The 20,899-nt window shown below is 34.8% G+C and overlaps 2 protein-coding genes and 1 pseudogene across 2 annotated transcripts; 1 reads left to right on the top strand and 2 right to left on the bottom strand.

The window, feature by feature from the left end:
• Nucleotides 1-673: 673 nt before the first annotated feature.
• Nucleotides 674-2,380, bottom strand: LOC137000643 (putative nuclease HARBI1). Its single transcript, XM_067357825.1, has 3 exons — nt 2,211-2,380; nt 1,851-2,118; nt 674-1,698 (listed from the first exon to the last, which is right to left on the bottom strand). The coding sequence occupies exons 1-3, from the start codon at nt 2,348-2,350 to the stop codon at nt 1,162-1,164; spliced, it is 945 nt and encodes a 314-aa protein (XP_067213926.1). The 5' UTR covers nt 2,351-2,380; the 3' UTR covers nt 674-1,161.
• A 5,345-nt stretch (nt 2,381-7,725) lies between these two features.
• On the bottom strand, nt 7,726-9,227 carry LOC137000676 (uncharacterized). Its single transcript, XM_067358016.1, has 2 exons — nt 8,567-9,227; nt 7,726-8,243 (listed from the first exon to the last, which is right to left on the bottom strand). The coding sequence occupies exons 1-2, from the start codon at nt 9,225-9,227 to the stop codon at nt 7,726-7,728; spliced, it is 1,179 nt and encodes a 392-aa protein (XP_067214117.1).
• A 7,612-nt stretch (nt 9,228-16,839) lies between these two features.
• LOC137000677 (uncharacterized) lies at nt 16,840-19,148 on the top strand (annotated as a pseudogene).
• Nucleotides 19,149-20,899: the final 1,751 nt, after the last annotated feature.

Genomic DNA, 20,899 nt, shown 5'->3' on the forward strand with positions numbered 1-20,899 from the left:
TCTGTATTGATAGTAATTGTTTTCTTTTTATTGAATAAGTTACTTGTTTTGATCGTTCTTATTTATTTATTTTAGAAAGAATGAAATGAAAATGGAAACTGAAGTGATTCTATAAGAAGTTGACGACGAATTTGACGAAGACTGTCTCGCTCACGGTTTTTGAGCCGTGGTTTTCCCGTGAGCCGCAGGGCAAATGCCGAGGCAGGGACTTGAGGAACCACGATGGGACCACGGTGAATACCCCCCTCTTGTCCGAAGCTTCACGAAGAACATACAAAGATTTTAAAAATCGATTAAGTCAGAGGAAATAAGTTGCCTGGTAACCTGTAGCAGCAGCTCAGGGTAGGGCAGAGAAGCTTATTAAAGACTTGGACATCGATGGATCAAGAAATTTAAACTCAAGCTAGAAGAGAGCTAGAAGTTTAATTGAAGATTCAAAAAAATGAATTAGAATGTCGGGACGACAATCTGAAGACGAGGGGGATAGTGTTGCGTCCCTGTATTTCGTCTCATTGAGAGCAGAAGATTCGTCTCCAGGGAGACGTTTATTTGTAAATAACGTTAGTCTGTCAGTCTTATAGAAAGAGTAGAAGATTCGTTTCTAAGGAGACGCTTGTTTGTAAACAACGTTTGTCAGTTCAGTTTCGGAGGAGCTGTCAAATTGTGCGGACGCGTATTGACAGTTCTCTTGTATTTATCGGTTTTGGTTGCAAAGATTGTAAATAAGTTCTATTAAAGTTCTCAATTCGTTAAGAAGTGTTCTTTATTTCGTGTGTGTGAGTCTTTCGAGTGAGTGAACATTATTCTCAAATTGATCGGCCGATCCATTACGTTCTACGGGAACGTAACAATATGTTAACTAGTATTAACAAAAAATATCTATATTATATATCAATGAAAGACTGAAAAGTTGTGTATTATATTTATAAAGTCTTTAGTATCTTAATAAATTATATGTGCAATAAAAACTAATTCATGATTTATTTAATAATGCAATAAAAACAATAAAAACCAGTTACATTTTTTTGCAATTTATATTAATTTATTAACATACAAACAAATTAATATACAAAATTATGCTAAATAGTATTTATTCTTATACAATTTTTGTTTCTATAAAAAAAGTTTTACATAATATTTTTACATAGTACTTAAAATTAATCATACATCTCGTATTACCAATTGTTCACAAATATAATTTTTCTTTATTATTCCACGCTGATTACCATGTAAGAATTCTGCACGCGTCATATTATTATTTAATAATTCACAATGTGATATATTATTTAAATTAATATCATAAAAATTATCATTTCGTAATAAACAAATATTATGTAAAATACAACAAGCCAAAATCATTTTAGGAATAATATCGAGTCGTTCCATGTCAAGTAATGTTAAAAGAGATCTAAATCTACCTTTTAATAATCCAAACGCTTTTTTAATTGCTATTCGAGTAGAAGAAAAATTGAAATTTTTTTGTTTAACAGATAAATGCCCATTGTCTCGATAAGAAACAAGTAGATGCTCATGAATTGCGTATGCTGCATCACCTATTAAGTGAGAATCATTGGGAAACTTGTTAGGATCATTGAGGTAGTTAGAGACTTCGGATAATCTAAAAACTCGTTGATCGTGGACAGAACTCGGATTTCCAACATAGCAATGAATAAAATGACATTCATGATCACATATTGCCTGAAATAAAAAATATAAACACTATTATGATTTTTCATGATTAATAACCTCATTTAATGTAAAAAAAAGATTTATGATAAATATTTAATTTTCACATACTTAAGTATACATAATATAAGTATATTAAATAATATAATAAAGTACTATTCTACCTGTAAGTGAATCGAATGATGTCCTTTTCGATTCACGTAAGTTTCTGGATCTTTATGTAGTGCAGGAATATTGATATGGGTACCATCAATTGCTCCTATAACTTTAGGAAACTCACTTGTAGCAAAAAAACCATTTTGTATTTCTATTGCTTTTTCTTCATTTGGCCAACTGATAAAAACTGGTGCTAATTCTATTAAAGCATTTATAACTCTTTTTACAGATTTTAACACTGTTGCCCTTCCTACGTTAAATTTTTCGCAAATAAATCTGAAAAAGGAAAAAAATTATATAAGATAAATAAAATATTTATTTTTTAATAAGCTTGATATTTTTATAAATATATTGCAATATGTATATACCTATATGAATCTGGAGTTGACATTTTCCAAATGGCAATTAACAATTGCTTCTTAGGCGATATGATAGGGCAACCAGGTTTTTCCCTTATTAATTTCTTACTAATTAATGTTAATATAAATTCAAATGTTCTTGGAAACATTCTACAAAAAAAAATTATTACGTGTTTTTATATACCTATATATATATATATTTTTTTTTTATTTATATATATATTAATATATATAATATTATCAATAAAAAAACTATATAAAATATAAAAAATATTTACCTGAAATGAGATTTAAATTGATTATCACTGTATTGAGGAATAATAACCTCAACATAATTTTTAATGCGAAGAATATGTTTCTTAACATCTTTTATGCAGTTTGTCATTTCAATTTCTTCATCTTCTTCTTCGCTTTCTGAAGAAAAAGATGAAAATATAATATTGTAATATTCATTTACCGCAACGGATAAAATTGCACATTGCTCACGATCATCACAAAGCGTCGCTATTTTCAACTATACAAGTCCTGTACTGATCGTTCGTCTTGGAGTTAGCGTTTGCGTACTATGTTCAAGATGAACAGCGCTGTAAGCTCACTTTCAGCATCAGTACTGACAGCATGAAAACAAGCAAGACGAACGCACCCACAATATATTAATAATAACGAGTACAATTCCCTTTTTCTGTACTGACTCAGAATAATAAGAACATAAACAAAGTGTGCTACTCAGATGGCTCAAAAATACGCAAGCTCGATTCGTAATGCTGCCCTCCATCATATACCATACTGCCATCTATTAGATAAAACATAAAAAATAAAAATAATATTTCACAATCCGCCCCCTTGGTTTTATCAATCCATAGTGTTTATAATCTTTTTTATATGTTTAGATAAAGTTGGACCTGTCAGTGGCTTTGTTAGACAATCTGCTGTCATACTATCATTTGGTACATGTCTCATTATAATATTCTCCTTTCTTACAGTCTCTCGGATGTAGTGGCATCTTCGGTTTATCAGTTTAGATTTAGTTTTGAAATTTCCACCGTTCGCCAATTTAACGGCGTTCAAGTTATCACAATTTAATTCTTTTGATGTTTCTTCCAAAGGTTCAATCTCATGTAACAATCTAGAGCTCCACACTATTTCCTTTAATCCTTCCATCATGGCTTCTAATTCGCTTTCTGTTGAAGAGAACGCAACTATTGACTGTTTCCTGCTTCTCCAATGTATTAAGTTTTCATTCACATATAATAGTAATCCAGTAAAGGATTTTGCGTCTTCTGTTCTATCCCACGATGCATCAGATTCACATTTTATTTTTGTTGTTGAGTTCTCCCTTTTAAACTCGAGGCAATAATCAATAGTCCCTTTCAAGTATCGAAGAATTCTCTTTAATGCTATCATGTGCATTTCCTTTGGATCATTATTGAATTGTGATAAACAACTTAGTGCAAATGATAGATCTGGTCGTGTATGTACACTTAAGTACATAAGTTTTCCTATCAATTCCTGATATGCTTGAATGTCAGCTTTCTTACTTTCCTCACAATTTTCCATCTTTGTGTTTACATCTATCAGCGTCTTCACAGCATTACATTCTCTCATTCCATATAACTCAAGTAGTTCTTCAATATAATTTTTCTGGTGTACGTATATTTTTCCTTTTTCTTGATTCACTTGCATTCCCAACACAACTTTTCCTTCCCCGAGGTCCTTAATGTCTATGTATTCTTTAATCTTATCTATATAACTTTTCTCAAATTTATCATCGCTTGACACAGTCGACATATCGTCCACATGTATTCCGCAGAATCTGTTTTCCCTTTTTGCATAAAATAAGCATGGGTCTTCCTTGGACTGTTTTAATCTACATTTTATTAGAACATCGGTAAGAAATTCATTCCAGCATTTTCCAGCTTGTTTCAATCCATATATACTCTTCTTTAATCTACAGACTTGTTCCTTGTTGACTTGTAGCCCATCTGGTAATTCCATAAATATTTCTTCTTTTAATCTTCCATGTAAAAATGCTGTTTTTATAGAAACACAAAGCAAAATGGTTTTTACGTCGTAGATCTTCAACCTCCTGTTTTCTTGTGCACTTATACTGAATAACAGTCTTATTGTCTCTATTCTCACTACTGGAGCAAACGTTTCCCCATAATCTACCCCTGGACGTTGTCCACATCCTAGTGCGACGAGTCTTGCTTATACCGTCGTTGCCCTGTATTCGGGTCTTCCTTTATGTCAAACACCCATTTGCATTTGATGACTTTTATTTTTAGGTCGAGGCACAGTATCCCATACTTTATGTTTCTTCATTGATGCCAATTCTTCACTGATAGCTTGTCTCCAACATTTTCAGTCGCTTGATTTTTCTGCCTCTTGAACGTTTTTTGGAATATCCTTATCTGTAATTATCATCGCAGAATGTTAATTTTTTATTCTTTCTGATCTCCTAACATTTTCTTGTTCCCTTTTTTTTCCTCTTTTTCACGCCTTAAATTTTTTTGTATTTCTATCATAGCTTTTGTAGTTCCTCTTGGTCTTCCTTTAGTCTTTATTTCTATCGGTCGTACTTGGATTTCATCCACATCTACATCTTCTCTTAGACATTCTTCATTTTCATCTTCTGTATCTTTTGTCTCGCGCCTCTCATCAAGTTCTCCTGACTCTGCATCCTCATAGTCACTATTTTCAGATTCTGTCCTTTCATTTTTTTCATATTCCTGAATTTGAGCTTGTTCTCCCATTCTTTCATTGTCTTCTATCTCCATTCCTACAATTGTCAATTTTTCATCTATTATATGTTTTTGCCATTCTTCTTTATTCAATAATTCGCATCCTTTTTTACTCTCATCGAATTTGACGTCACAATCCGTTTTTATTTTTCCTGTTTCTGGAATATAAACTCTGTAAGTATTATTTGCTGCTGCTGAACTAGCCTCGGAATCACGCCAGATCCGAGGGAGCACGCCCAATGGAAATCGGTAACCGCAGTACTCCACGATATTCGGGAGTTAGGTAACTTACGCGGCGTCGGCAGTAAATGCACGACTCGGTAACTCGCGGTATCGGCAATAAACGCTCAATTCGGTAACTCGCGGTATCGGCAATAGATGCTCGATTCAGTAACTCGCGGTATTCCACGCACGTCTGGAGCAAGGTAACTCGCGAAATCGGCAATAACTGCACGATTCGGTAACTCGCGGTACTCCACGCACGTCGGGAGCAAGGTAACTCGCGAAATCGGTATCCGGAAATGGGCGCCAGGTGCGTATAATCGCACCACGGTAACAGTAACTTCAATAATTCTTTTAATATGTCCGGCCGCTCCCCGCTCAGTATATGGCAGAGGGGCGTAGTTCTTTTGATTTCTATTGGAGATTCTGGAGAGGATATGTCGTCAGAAGAACACCACGTTTAACAATAAAAGTTAATAATACTTATTATTAAAGAATCGTGAATTAACATAGTTGAATAAGCTTTAGAATCTCTTTAAGAGAGACGGTATCGGACGCAAATCAAAATACCATATTCGCCAAACAGGCGTTACAGAAAACAATACTTAAAGCGATAACTAAGAACGATACTTCCAAAAACGTTACTCTATATGGTATCCAAAAACGACACTCGAGAAACGGTGCTCGAAGATTACAGTCGAAACGGTACTCAAAATGATATTTGGAAACGATACACAAAACGACAATCGGCAACGATACGCAAAACGATACTTAGAATCGGCAATCAAAGCGGCACTCCAAAAGATACTTCGGGAACGATACGCTAACGATACTAACGGTAATACATGAATTTCGGTAGCCGGCAAAAAGTAATCTCAACGGTAATTTTGATAGAGGCACTCAAGTTTCCGCGACGAGTTGATCGTTACGCCCCAAGGCCGAATTCAAACTCTCGCTGCAAAACGGCACTGCACTCCACGCAAATTCCGCGACTTGAATTCTCTATCAACTTTGTCAAACGGTATCTTCTCAAGACAATGGTAACATACGGTAACAGGTAACTGATAACTGCGGTAAGACAGAGACGGTAACCATATAATCCGGCAACGGTAACTAATAACTCCGGTAAGACGGAGACGGTAACGATATAGGTCTTTCTCGAATTACGAGCGTTTAGACTGTCGACGGCTTAGCGCCTCGAAGAGGGCTACGGTAACACGGTAAGCCGGGGCCAGCTAACCTCCGACTCAGAAATTTACGGGAAGCGGTATCGACACTTCTTATTTCAATAATCAAGAGTAATCGCGGTATTTCAGCGGTAACTGAAGGTGTCGGAGGCGTTCGCTTTGGCCGGTATTACAAAATTATATCTACCTTGGATGATGGCCTTACAAAGACGGTACGGCTACGCTCGTCGGGACTCTTTTTCCGGAGCTGCTCCTTCCCGGTTGCTGGCTCGTCGAACAGTGGTTTCTCTGAGGTTCCCCTGGCCCATGTCGAGTCTCCACGCATCGGTCAGCGCACTCTGTTTATAATTTTTTCTCGAGTCGCCTGTCGATCGTAAACAGCTCCGACCTCGTCAATTGTTTATTCTTCATTTGTTTATCCTTGCCTTCTTGCTCGCCAACGGCCGATACTTCAAAATAAGGGCCTCTGAATTTGCCGTCCTCCGGTTCGATCTGCCCGGCTGGCCAGGCCACGGCTATATCGACCGTCTGTTTGGACTCTCGGTGATGGCGGCAACGTCTTTCGGCATCCGGTTGCACTGCCGTGCTCCCTTTATCTGGACGGGGCGTCCCCCCTTGTCGGGGCGTCCCCGTAACCTCGGTCCTGCAAGACCGGGGGGACGCAACTCCAAATTCCGCCCCCTTCGGCCGGGCTAGTACCCTTGTGACGGGCGCGACGGAAAGCGTCACGTCACACTGCATATCCTACTAATATTCCCTTAATAATCTTGGAATTAAATTTTTTTCTTTGCTCTCTTTTATTCATTAAATATGTCATGCAGCTAAATCTTTTCATATGCTTGACATTTAGTTTTCTTCCATTCCACATCTTATACGGAGTTTTTCCATGCACACTTGATTTGCTTCTGTTCTTGATATGCATTGCCGTACACGTTGCTTCAGCCCAGAAATCCATTGGCATTTTCAAATCCGCCATTATTGCTCTGGTCATTTCTATTATGGACTTGTTTGCCCTTTCTGCTACCCCATTACATTGTGGGGTTCTAGTGGGACTGAATTCATGCTTTATTCCTTTCTTCTTTAACCATTCTGTTAATTCTTTTCCTGTGAATTCTCTTCCATTATCAGATCTGATTGCTTTCAATTTTTGTCCAGACTGGTTTTTCTTCAAAATAATTAAATTTTTTAGTTTTTCCATTGCTTCTCCCTTTTTTTTTAATAGTTCAACAAATATTACTCTGGAATAATCATCTATTATCGTAATATGTATTTTTTACCGCCTCGTGACAAGGGATGTATTGGGCCAATTAAATCCATGTGCCATAGTTCCATAATCTTATTTGTTTTTTTAGTTATCAATCTAGGATGTGTTTTTCAACACATTTTTGCTTCGACGCATGGTTCACACTGCCTCTGCTCTTTGCATTCGTTCATTCCTATTACCAGATTTTCTTTCTTTATCTCCTCAATAAGCCTCCTATTTGCATGTCCAAACCTCTTATGCCAAATATCGATGTCATCCGCTGTTGCAGCTATTTCATTTTTTATTATTGTTGATCTCACATAGTACGCATTTTCTTCTTGCACAGCTGTCATTTTTATTTCACCTCCATTCCTGTAGACAATGGCTTTATTTTTATTAAATTCCACACTATATCCATAGTCTGTCATTTTTGCTACAGATAAAAGGTTCATGTTAATATCTGGTACACATAATACGTTTTTGAGTCGTATTTTATCGTCATTTATATGTTGCGTCATTACTATCTCTCCTCGTCCATTAGAAAGTAATTTCTTTCCGTTTTTGTCTGCTAACGAGATATCTCTTCTATCTTTTTCTATATTATCAAACATAATCTCGCTATTTGCCATATGACTCGTCGCGCCAGAGTCTAATAACCACATATAATTTTTATGCATTACCTCTTTATTATCTTGTTTATTGCATGTTGTACTCACATGTACTCTGTCTCTTACTGATAACACCGCTTCGTCTGTAGTTTTCAATGTAACCTCAGCCCGTCCGTAACCTCGTCCTGTTCCTCTTCCTCTCGATGCACCTCTATAACCTTTTCCTATGGCGGTATGTTCGTTTTTGGTTCCTTACAATCCGCCGCAATGTGATTGAGTTCTTGACAGTTAAAACATTTTTGTCTATTCCGGCATTTGCTTGAAATGTGTCCCTTCATTCCGCAATTATAGCATACGATATCACCTTTCGATTTCTCCCTCGCTTTCATTACATACTCATCTCTCGATGTTTTTTCTTCTTTTCGTTTATATCTTCTTGATTCTTCTTGTTTTAGCGCGTAACGTCTATCATTAATTGTTATCTCCTTTTGAGTTTCTAATACTCGCACATTTTGGTCAAATTCGGGCCTTAATCCTTTAATGATGTACATCCTCAATTCATAATCTTCTATTACTCTACCAAGTTGCACGCATTGATTTCGTAATGCTTTAGCTCTGTTCATGTATGCGTCTATTATACTTTCATCCTTTTTCATTCGCAGATTTGATAATTTACATAATGATCTTGCCTTTAATTGTTCCGTTTCTGCTGTCATATTATTCTTAATCAAGTTCCACAGTTTATCCGCGCTTTTTTCATGGCTATATTTCAACAACTGCGCTTTACTCATAGTGTTAATAATTACTGTTCGTGCTGCGTAATTATCATCGTCCCATTCATTCCATTGCCGGAATTTCACATCATAGTTATTTACGCCTTCTTCGGGCTTCTCTGGCGGCTTCACATTTATTACTTTTTTCCAAAGTTTCTTAGTTCTTAAGATTCCCTCAATTTTTTCGCTCCATAAGAAATAGTTTGTATCATCAAGTTGTTCCACGCTCGTAAGATTCCAGTTCTCTGCCATCTTAATAGTGGCTCTCTCGTTCCGTTTTTTTTTATTTATCACGCAAGTTTCTCAACACTCGGCAGCCTCAAGAAAGAGGTTAAACGAACCACAGACCTCTGCTACCAATTGTGGGGATTGAGGCTGTTCGATGGAATCAAATAGTAACACTTGGATGATATCAGACACACAATATATTAATAATAACGAGTACAATTCCTTTTTTCTGTACTGACTCAGAATAATAAAAACATAAACAAAGTGTGCTACTCAGATGGCTCAAAAATACGCAAGCTCGATTCGTAGTGTTGCCCTCCATCATATACCATACTGCCATCTATTAGATAAAACATAAAAAATAAAAACAATATTCCACAGTTAGATTGCCTCTGACAATATTTCTTAAAATCTGCCAGTTCACGAATAAATCGTCTTTAGGTCTCTTTTTTCTAAACTGTCAGCTGATGTTAGATCGCCTCTGACTATATTTATTAAAAATTGTTAGCTGATGTTAGATCGCCTCTGACAATATTTCTTAAAATCTGCCAGTTCACGAATAAATCGTCTTTAGCTCTCTTTTTTCTAAACTGTCAGCTGACGTTAGATCGCCTCTGACTATATTTATTAAAAATTGTTAGCTGACGTTAGATCGTCTCTGGCTTTTGTAATTCTAAATTGCCAATCCACGAGAAAACCGCCTCTGGCTTGTCTTATTCTGTATTGCCAGTCCATGAGAAAACCGCCTCTGGCTTGTCTTATTCTATATTGCCAGTTCACGAGAAAACCGTCTCTGGCTTGTTTTATTTTATATTGCCAGTCCACGAGAAAACCGCCTCTGGCTTGTCTTATTCTTTATTGTAAGATATTTTTATTACGTCATATGCTTTATAAGGGTGATTCAAAATAACCTGATGTCCTTGCAATGCCATATTCTTGAGCGAATTCTGAGACGATTTTTCCTTTTACAAAATTTTGTCCGAAGCTTAGTTTTCGAGTTATAATTGAAAACAGGTAGCAACTTACGAGTTCGGTACAACGGGCAGGCAGGGACGCGCAACGTATAATGAGACTGTCAAGTATTTACTATCGTCTCATGACGCATTGCACCGTCCCTGCCTGTCCGTTGTATCGGACTCGTAAGTAGCAAACTATTTTCAATTAGAACTCGAAAACTAAGCTTCAGACAAAATTTTGTAAAAGGAAAAATCATCTCAGAATTCGCTCAAGAATATGGCATTGCAAGGACATCAGGTTATTTTGAATCACCCTATATATATATATATATATATATATATACATATATATGGGGCATTCTTTCTCAACTTTACACCCATGCTGCCCATTTTCTATTTGATCTAAAAATTTTTGAAAAAATCTTAAAATTTACAGAAAAATGTAAGCTTTCCAATGGCGCGTGGCAAAATTATCAAATTCAATTGGATCATACTTAAAATTTCAGAAAACCGAAAAAAAATAATAAAAACGGTAATTATTTAAGTGTAGCAATTATTCATTCAACGTTTTTCTCTTCCAATTAACACTTTCGAGTATTCTGTTTATCTGTGCACTGTCACATGAGTCTAAACTAAAATGGCAGGTCCAATATGGCCGCCAAAAATTTAAAAAATTTAAGAAATTAATTGATTTTTATAAAACTTGGTATCAAGAGGTTTTTCGGGTTACTGTATACGAGTCTAAAGTTATCTTTCAAAAATATAAAATGGCGGATCCAATATGGCCACCAAAACATTTTGAAAATTTTTAGAAATTAACGAATTTTTATAATACTTGGTATCAGGGACTTTTTCGGGTTGCTAATAACGAATCTGAAGTCGCATTTCGAAAATTCAAAATAGCGGATTTAATATGGCAACTAAAAATTTGAAAAATTTTTAAAAGTAAGGGAGTTAGTTAATTTTTAAAAGTAAGTAAGGGAGATGTATTTCTATTACAGTAAAAAAAAACATTCTTTTCTTACAACAGAGAGAAATGGCAAAATATAATATTGTCTAAAGTACAGTCCAATAAAAATTGTTAAAATTGAACATTTTATAAAACCACTGTGATTCATGAAAAATCAGAACTATTATTTTTAAAATATAGACATATTTCGATTGTGTTTTAAACTGCACTACACATTTAAAAAACACAGAATAATTTTATTCCTGCAAAGTTGTGTATGATGTCAGTGGAAAAGTAATTTATTTGTTATTACATATACATGATATTTTACCATTCCTCTCTGGTGTAAGACTACAATGTTTTTTTTTTTACTGAATTAGAAATTAATTTTATATTTTGATGTGTATTTTAGATACCAAGGTAAACGCATAAAATAAGGCTAATTATAAGTATTTAAAAGAAGTATACATATATTGAAACAGATTATTGCAAGTCACAAAATTAATGTTTTTTTATCAAGATTTGTTTACAAATAATACATACAAGAAACTAAAAATACCTTTATATTTCATGCTTTATAAATAAGTTATATGACATATGTCATAGTCATATAATTAATATATAATATAAGTTATATGACATATACATTTATTATAAAAATATATACAATATACAAAATGATATTAACTTTTTACATAGATACTTTGATGTGAATATATATAATATGGAGCACATAATATATATAATATATACACATGAAGCAGATGAATAAAAGTATTTTACAGAAATTAGAATATAAATGTATGTAACTAAATAATGTAAATGTTTGCAAAAATGTTGCAAAATTTATGTTTAATACATACACTTTTTTTATCCTTCAGAGTGCCTTCAACCCATTTTCTTCAGCCGGATTTCTTAGCATATAACACACACATACAATTAACACACACATAACTAACCTAAAAGATTCTGATGTATATGACAGATAGCACTGAGAATTGTATGGCGCCTCTATCCCAAAATCCAAGAACTAATCTATTGCCTTTTTTTACCTCATTATCGCAATCTATATTGCACGCATGTTTTGCATAAATTCTAATTCAGGAAACATTTTTAGACTACATCTCTAAACTCAATTTTAACAGTTCCCTATTAATCTTTGATATATTCTCTTTCGGCCGGAATGTTAATTTTGCACCTGCAAGCTGTATAATTTTTATATTAAACAAATATTTGTATGCACCGACAGCTTGTCGGTAAAATTTCCAAATTTTTTTTAAATTTTTTTTTAAATGTTATATCAGCCGATTCTTTAGCATGTATACTTTAATCACATAAAAGAATTTGTAATTCTATACAAGCAATAAAAAAATTTTCTTAAACTACGATATTAATTTTTTGTCGGTAAAACAGAACTAACTACTCGAGCATCCTCTTAAATACCCAGATAACAAAATACAGGTCTATATAGTTGGCTCCCCCCCCCCCCCTAACGCAGATCGTAAAAACATTTATATATTCGGATTGTACATTGTTTGTACATGAATGTACTATGATTTTTATCGTTTGTACATTTTTCGTTAATTTAAAAAAAAATTACAAAGTTTTCGTAACTGTGCCAATGATAGTTAGCCCCCCCTATGTCGCAATTACGTCACGTAAACTATAACTTATGAATTTATCGTGCTTAATCGTTTGTACGTCGTTTGTACATTATTAATAATCGGTTAAATTTATAATTCCAACATTTGTTTTCGTTTAAAACGCAAGATAAATAATTTTTATTTGAATATGGCGGGTACAGAGTACGGACGGGTGCGCATGCGTGTGCGTGCGTATGCGTGTGTGTGCGTGCGTGTGTGTGCTGCATGTTCGTGTAGGTGTGTATGCGAGTGAGTGGTGGGTGTGTACGTGCGTGTGTCAATCAACCGACTTTAATTGATAAACAACCCTATTTTGCAAGAAATACTTGTCCATTTAATTCTATAATACAAATATTATCCACAGTGGCTATGGATAAATCACAATATTTTACATCAATAGAATCAAATGCCAACAAGACAATGTAATTTATTCTTAATTTTATTAAAAGGGGATCTTGTGCGAATATTTACCGATTGTTTAGTACGCGTATCAAGTACTAAATCAGCTTCTTTGATTGGTGTAGATTTTACACTAAACGATTTATACCTATCGGAAAAGCAGATTTAGTATTTGGTACGCGTACTAAACAATCGGTGTAAACTAAGCCATAGATGACTACATATATGACTACTGTGAACCTTAAAAGAGTGGATATGAACAAAGCATTGTGAAAAAAACATAGAGCAGCATTGCCGAGAGATGTCCACATTTTTCGCAACGACAAAGATTTTGATTGGCTAGCGATAATTATTTGTTTCGTAAAGCACGAACTAAAAACATTGTGAGAAAATCTATCTTTTCAAAATTGATTCAAATAATTTTTAATCATAATTAAAAGATTTCTATAAAAGGACCCCGCACAAACATTATGAAAAGTGGCCATTGGTTAAATTCGCCGAAATTGCAGTATCATTTATTGATGCTCATCGAAAGTCTCAATGCCAACGAAGCTTAAAAACTAATAGTTTTTCGTCTAGAGATATTTTAAAAGTCTTTAACTTTTAACTTTTGCTATGCTGTGATGACATAGCCGTGATATAATGCCGGCTAATGTGTATGCTGTGTGTGTGAGTGGGTGTGTGCGTATGTGTGGGTATATGCTGTGTTGTTGTGTATACACACGCACGTACACACCCACCACTCACTCGCATCACACCTACACGATACATGCAGCACACACACACACGCATATGCACGCACAGGCGCGCATACGCGCGAATGGAGTTGCGCCGCTCCTGCCTATCTACTGTATTCGTCCCAAGATCTATAGAGAGAAGGTTACCTCAAGAAAACCGGTTGTGGGCGAGGGACGATGAAGTAAGGGGGGAGCTAGAAACAGCTTGATGGCGAGGGGTGACGAAGGAAGGGAGGAGCTAGAAACAGCTTGATGGCGAGGGGCAATGAAGGAAGGGGAGAGCATGATGATCTCATCAACAAACAATAGTTGTCTCTCTCTTTCAAAGTTCTTCCTTTTCTAACTGTTTCTTACTCTGTCACTCGCTCTCATTATTGACTTTCATATGTCAGTTTAAGAGGTTATATAGTAAAAATCGAAGGTACGTATATTAATTATTTTGTCTGTTACTTCCCCTAACATATTCAAATGAACAAAACCGAAGAAATAATTTAACCCACATAACCTAAACAATATTTTTTTTATCTAAATACATACAATTTTTATATTTTATTGTTAACATTTTGTAAATTTTATCATATAAATATTCACATTTGCAATGTTGAAACATATATTACAATTTCATTATTTAAGTTTGTATTATAATAAATTTGTGTATGATGCTTTTTATATTACCTTAGAATTGTACTTACATTTATGAATTTCAGTTACAATTTCTTGACAATTTTTGAGGTTTTCACAAATAAATATAAAAAATAAATTTCTTTATAGTATTTCTTTTGTAAATAATGTATATAAACAGTAAATATTATTTTAAAAATAATTTTTAAATATGTACTATTTTTTCTTTTATTTTACTACTTTACAAATGATGTTTTTTGTGTATATCCCCAAATTATATTTTATTTTCATTGATATTACAGTCTAAATACGAGTACAAAGCAATTTGTATTACAAATGCATCTGTTGCAGCGATATTTAACATTATAAACGTTAAATATCTAGCGCTATAATTTGCAATATATGTAATTTATAGCGCCTTTCTAATTTACTTTTCAATTTTTATTACGCAATTTCCAGTGCTATCAATATTTTACAAAATAAAAGTATTTTTTCGATAAAAACTCAAAGCATTTCTATATTAAAGGAGCGAGAGAAAAAACACTAAAGCGTGCGAGAGAGACAGCTACTGTTTGACGATGAGATCATTATTGCCCCTCTTGCCGCTCGTCCCGCACAGCATTAGCCCCTCTTGCCGCTCGTCCCTCTTTGCGCATGAGGTAACCTTCTCTCTATAGATCTTGTATTCGTCCCGTGATTTGATAACTTTTTTCTTTTATAACTTGAAAAATAAGCTGCGGACAAAATTTTTGTAAAGGAAAAATCGTCTTAGAATTAACTCAGGAATACGTCTGTGCAAGGACACCTGGGTTGTTCTGAATCACCCTGTATAGACCTACAAAATACTTCCACGGTACTGGTATGGTAAGCGTACGTCGTACTCTAAGCGTAACAGTACCGTACCTACCACGTACGTGCGTACCATAGGCGTACATTACCAGTACACCGTATTGGTACGCGGTACGGCTACCGTAGCGCCACTGTGCATTTGATATAAGGTTATGATTGTACGCTGTACTCTCACAATACCAGTAGAGTACCAGCATAAGAATGCATTTTCGTACCGGCTACCCTCCCTCTTTGTCCCCTTTTCGCTTCTTTTTTTTTTATTATTATAAAGATATATAAAGGTTATTCATTAAAAAACAGTATTAGTTATTTCAATTGTAATTAAAAAGCATTTATTCATTTATACATTATATGTATACATAATTTTAAAAGTTTTATATATGTATGAATGTATATATAATGATATATGTGTACATCTGTATATGTATAATATATAATATGTATAATATATAATATAATGTATATAATCAATATAATATAATTAATATAATATATTATAATATAATTAATTTATATAATAACAAAAAATAAAAATAGAGAATGTTTGTGCCTAAACCGTTAGTTATTATTCGCTAATTTTTACAATCTTCTCGTTTGATACATAAGTTAACAATCTATGTATAGAAAATAAAAATTAAAACAATATTTAGACGTTTTGATCAGTAATTTGATCATCTTCAGTAACGCAGAAAATTCACAAAATAAAACCGTTTAATTGTCATATCATGAGACCGCTATTAAAAAGTATGTAATAGGTCCACATTGTGGAATAAATGTTGGTTTTTTTTGTTTTGACGACTCAAATTTATATTAAAATTAAACATTCTCACACACACACACACACACACACACACACACACACGCACACACAATTGTAGAAAATACACAAACAAAATTATAAACACATGCGATTAAGAGTTAAGTTTTTTGTATCCAAATTAAAAATTCAATTAAATTAAAATGTTAAGTTTTTAGTAAATTAAACTTTTGTTCTTTTTTCATTTAACCGCACCCTCCTCGTTTGTCACCCCCTCACACCTTCCCTCTCAAATTGCGCACAAAGGTTTCGTCCCGGGTAAAAGGGATTCAATTCCTTGACCCAAAAAGGGAACCACGAGCGGTTGACCTGTCGACGGAGTAAAAACGACTCTTCCAGTCGCTGACCCGTCGCAAGTCCTAAACGTGCCGCTCGGCTCGTGCGGTCAGGCCCGTTTACGTTGATCGCCGAGCCCAACGAAAAAATTCTACATCTATCAGGACGTAACAGTTTAATTGTACATATTTTCAATCATTTTATACTTAACACTATTTTATTCTTAATTTACAGGTCAGATTGCTGAGATAATTACAACAGACGAGGTTTGTGTAATTTATTGCAGGTATTTTATTTATCTTATTTTTATTTATTGAGTATATGCAATTGTTTTCCGATAGACTCCTGATATATTATTTTTTTCAATTATTTGCAAGCACATTGTTAATACATAATTTAATTGTTATTCCTTTTAAGATTTCATTACATATTATTGAGTTTTAAGTTGACTAAAAAAACTTGTCTTTTTTTTGTTTAGGCTTTTCCACTTCAGACTTCATTTATTCTTTCTCGAGTTATTTTTTCGTCCCGTTCATTTCTTTCGTTTATATTTTATTTCATCGATATGTTACGTTTGGCGAACAGGCGCAGTCGCAAGCCTTATCATTTACTATCTGCAGTTCATCGTCGTCGTTTGAAAAAATTAGAAAGAGCTGCGCGTAATGAATACGAATGTTTACAAGAGCAGAATTTAGATATCGCTGGAGCCGATTCAGACTTTGTCGACGAAGGTCAAATTCTTACGGAATGCAATCAGACTGAGGAGGAAGATGAAATTTTTGTATCTTCTGATGCATCAGCTGATGATGTGCAATTTGCTTTTAATGATGAGGCATTAAGTTCTTCAGACGTTGCTAAATCCATTTCAGATCGTAATGATGCGGTAGATATTGAGCCTCAAAGTACTATTGATAATTTTCAAGAACGCCTTGCTGAAGTCTTCGTACGCAGTAATATGTCTCATACGCAAGTAAATGCTGTTTTACAGGTTGTTCGAACGCATCCTTGTTCATCCACATTGCCAACGGATAGTAGAACGCTTTTAAAAACTCCACGGATCGCACATCCTACACTTAACATTGCAGGAGGTGAATATCTCCACTTAGGATTTGAGGCAGGAATTCTTTCCATTCTTCAACAAACCTCTCCGGAACTGATTTTACTTGACACTTTGATGGTAGACTTTAGCACAGATGGTGCCACACTAGATGGGCAGGGCAAAATTCAAATGTGGCCGATACAAATTAGGATTGCAAATATTCCTCGAAGTAAACCTGAAATCGTAGGCGTTTAGCGAGGTTTATCGAAACCAACTAACGCGAAGGAATTATTTCAATATTTTGTGGATGAAGTTCAAGATGTATTAAATCGTGGAGGAGTTGTTTTCCATAATCAACTAAAATTGATTAAATTGAGGTGTTTCATAGCTGATTCTCCTGCACGGGCTTTTGTATTAGGTCATAAAGGTCACAGTAGTCTATTTCCGTGTTCGAAATGTTGGATTTGAGGAAATTGGTTTCGTCGTGGAGTCGTAGCTTATCGTGGTATTCAGCATAGGCCTCGTACAGACGAAGAGTACAGACATCACATTGATGGAGAACATCATACAGATTCTGACTCTGTTCTGCTTCCTTTGGGGATGGGGTTGGTAACTCAAACGGTTTTCGACTACATGCACACCGTTTGTCTTGGTGTCGTTCCCAAAATAAATAACGTTCTTGTCGATGGAAAATGTAATCCAAATTTAAAACTTTCAGCCAGATCACTTGAAATTATGACGACACGTCTACAGCAAGTTAAGAATTACTGCCCTAAGAAATTTTCGCGAAAACCGCAATTAATGAAAAAGTATGGAGGGTTTAAGGCCACGGAAAATCGCCAACTTCTTTTATATACTGTCCCAGTTATTTATTACGGACTCATAAATCCTGTTGCGTACAAACATTTTCTTTTATTACATTCCGCCATTCGAGTTCTAGTCAGTTCTTCCTTATCGGAAGACCGTCTTGATTTTGCACAGACAGCATTAAATATTTTTGTAAATAGAGCAGAAGATATATATGGTCCAGAATTTCTTTCGTACATTACTCATTGTCTTTTACATCTTGTAGATGACGTAAGATGCTTTGGCTCATTGAATGAATTGTCTATGTTTCCATATGAAAATAATATGACGTATTTCCGCAATGCTTGCCGCAAGCCTCATCAACATTTGCAACAAATCGTAAATAGGCGACATGAAAAGTTGCAAATTACACCAAATATAAATTTAACTAAGGAAGTGGTGCATTCCAGTAGACCCTGGGTTAGTCCTGTAGTTTTTGATGCTCCGCTAGATAGTCGCCAGTTTCAGATATTAGACACAGGAAAATTTCGTATATCAGTGAAGGATCAGGATAATACAATAATATTGCAGAACTCAAAGGTTTGTCTCGTTCAGAGCATCATTCTCTCGCGTGATAATTATCAGTTGGCGGTTAAAGAATTTTGCAGAGTTGAAGATTTTTTCGATGCTGGTTTGCCATTGTCATCAGTAAGTGTCTTCCGATGTTTTTTATTATTTGATAAAGTTGTTATAATAGATCTCAATGAAGTGCAGAATAAGTGTTTCCGCATGCTTTATTGGCACACTGAAGGGCATATAGATCCCATTATTGATGTCTGGGTAGTTGCAGTCATTCTACATACTACGAATTAGAATACCATAGCTTTCATTAGATGAATTCTCTTTAAAGCATTCTGCACAAGCTCTTCCGTAACGCGTTACGTTACGTTAAGTACTGATCATAAACTTAAACCTAAACCCGTACATAAACTTGAACTTCAGTCAACGTACAAACAAAAACGTAACGTAGTAAAAGCGTCACGCGTTACGATTTTTTTTGTACGTTGACTGAAGTTCAAGTTTATGTGCGGGTTTACTTTATGGTCAGTACTAATGTAATGCATTACGGAAAAGCTTGTACGGATGGCCAAATTTTTCTTAAGATGAGTCAACGAGGACGAGGAAGAGGAAAAGAAGCGGATAAGACATTTAAAGCGTTGCAATTGCTGGATAACGATATTAAAAATATCGCAAATTTCAGCAAAAAAGGGACGACAGACACGTACAAGGACATAAAACACAAAACGACCACACCCAAAACTACACAAAAACAGAACACAGCACCATTATCGCATTTCTCAGCATCATCATCATCCTTGCATGTTCGATCATCATCATTCTCATCTAAACAATCATATAAACACATGCCGCCTCCATCAGCACCATTACAACATAGACCCATCTTATCACACTCACCTTCAGTAGCCACTCAATCATTCGTACGAAACATTCCTTTAGCATCAAAACCACTATTACAACGCAGACAAATATTATCACGCTCGCCTTCACCATCCAAATCATTCACACAATCATTCACACCAGTGATGCAAACTCGAGCCGGCCAGCACCCGAGTACCGCGGTAGGGGAAGCACGCACACAAACGAGAATCGTGACGTCACACGTACGTGTGCGCTTCGCCGTTCAGTTTGTAGAAGCGAGTGGACATACGTGTTCCGTCTCCTTTTTATCAAAGCGACGTTGCGCGCTTGTTGCGTATGACAACGTGAAATGCTTTTTTGAGATTTATGTGATCTTGTAAAAAGTAAATAATATTGATAGTAATAAAATATCAGAACATTAAATATTTATGAATTATTAATATGCGTTAATTACGATAATTAATACTTTTGAGTTTAATATTATGTTATACAGGGTGTCTCATAACTACCGCTTAATATTTTAATAGTATCTTTTGGAGATAAAATAGAGTAAAGAATCTTAATACAAAAATATCAAGGCTACAATAGTTTTTAAGTTATAAACGATCAAAGATGCTAATGATGTCGCGTAGGACTGGCACGCTCAGGTCCGCAATTACACGTACACGCGTACCGATCTGTCAACTGCTATTGATTTTTACAAGTCAGGTGATATTGATTTTTACTGCACAGCTGATTTTTCACGGACGTGAAATGCATGTGGATTTTCGTTACTCCAAATGTGAGAGTTGTGGCTGTTAACTACTCTTTCACGAGTAAAACGTGACTCGTCTGTAAATAAAATTTTATGGACAAAACCAGAATCTTTATTTTCATTTTCCAATAATCATGTTGAAAATGATGGGAGATTATACATGAACATTACGATATACTTATTGTATTTTCTGTATCAGATTAAAACGCTTACAATAAATACAATGTAACGCATCTTTATCGAAAACATTTTCATCTAGAAGAATCTAATTTTATACATTGTTATTAGAGAATTAAAATAGAGATTCTGGTTTGGTCATTAAAATTTTATTTACGGACGAGTCATGTTTTACTGGTGAAGGAGTATTTAACAGTCACAACTCCCATATTTCGAGTGACGAAAATCCACATGCATTTTGCGTTCGTGGAAA

Source organism: Linepithema humile, chromosome 6 (genome assembly GCF_040581485.1).
Source record: "Linepithema humile isolate Giens D197 chromosome 6, Lhum_UNIL_v1.0, whole genome shotgun sequence".
Classification (NCBI taxonomy): domain Eukaryota; kingdom Metazoa; phylum Arthropoda; class Insecta; order Hymenoptera; family Formicidae; genus Linepithema; species Linepithema humile.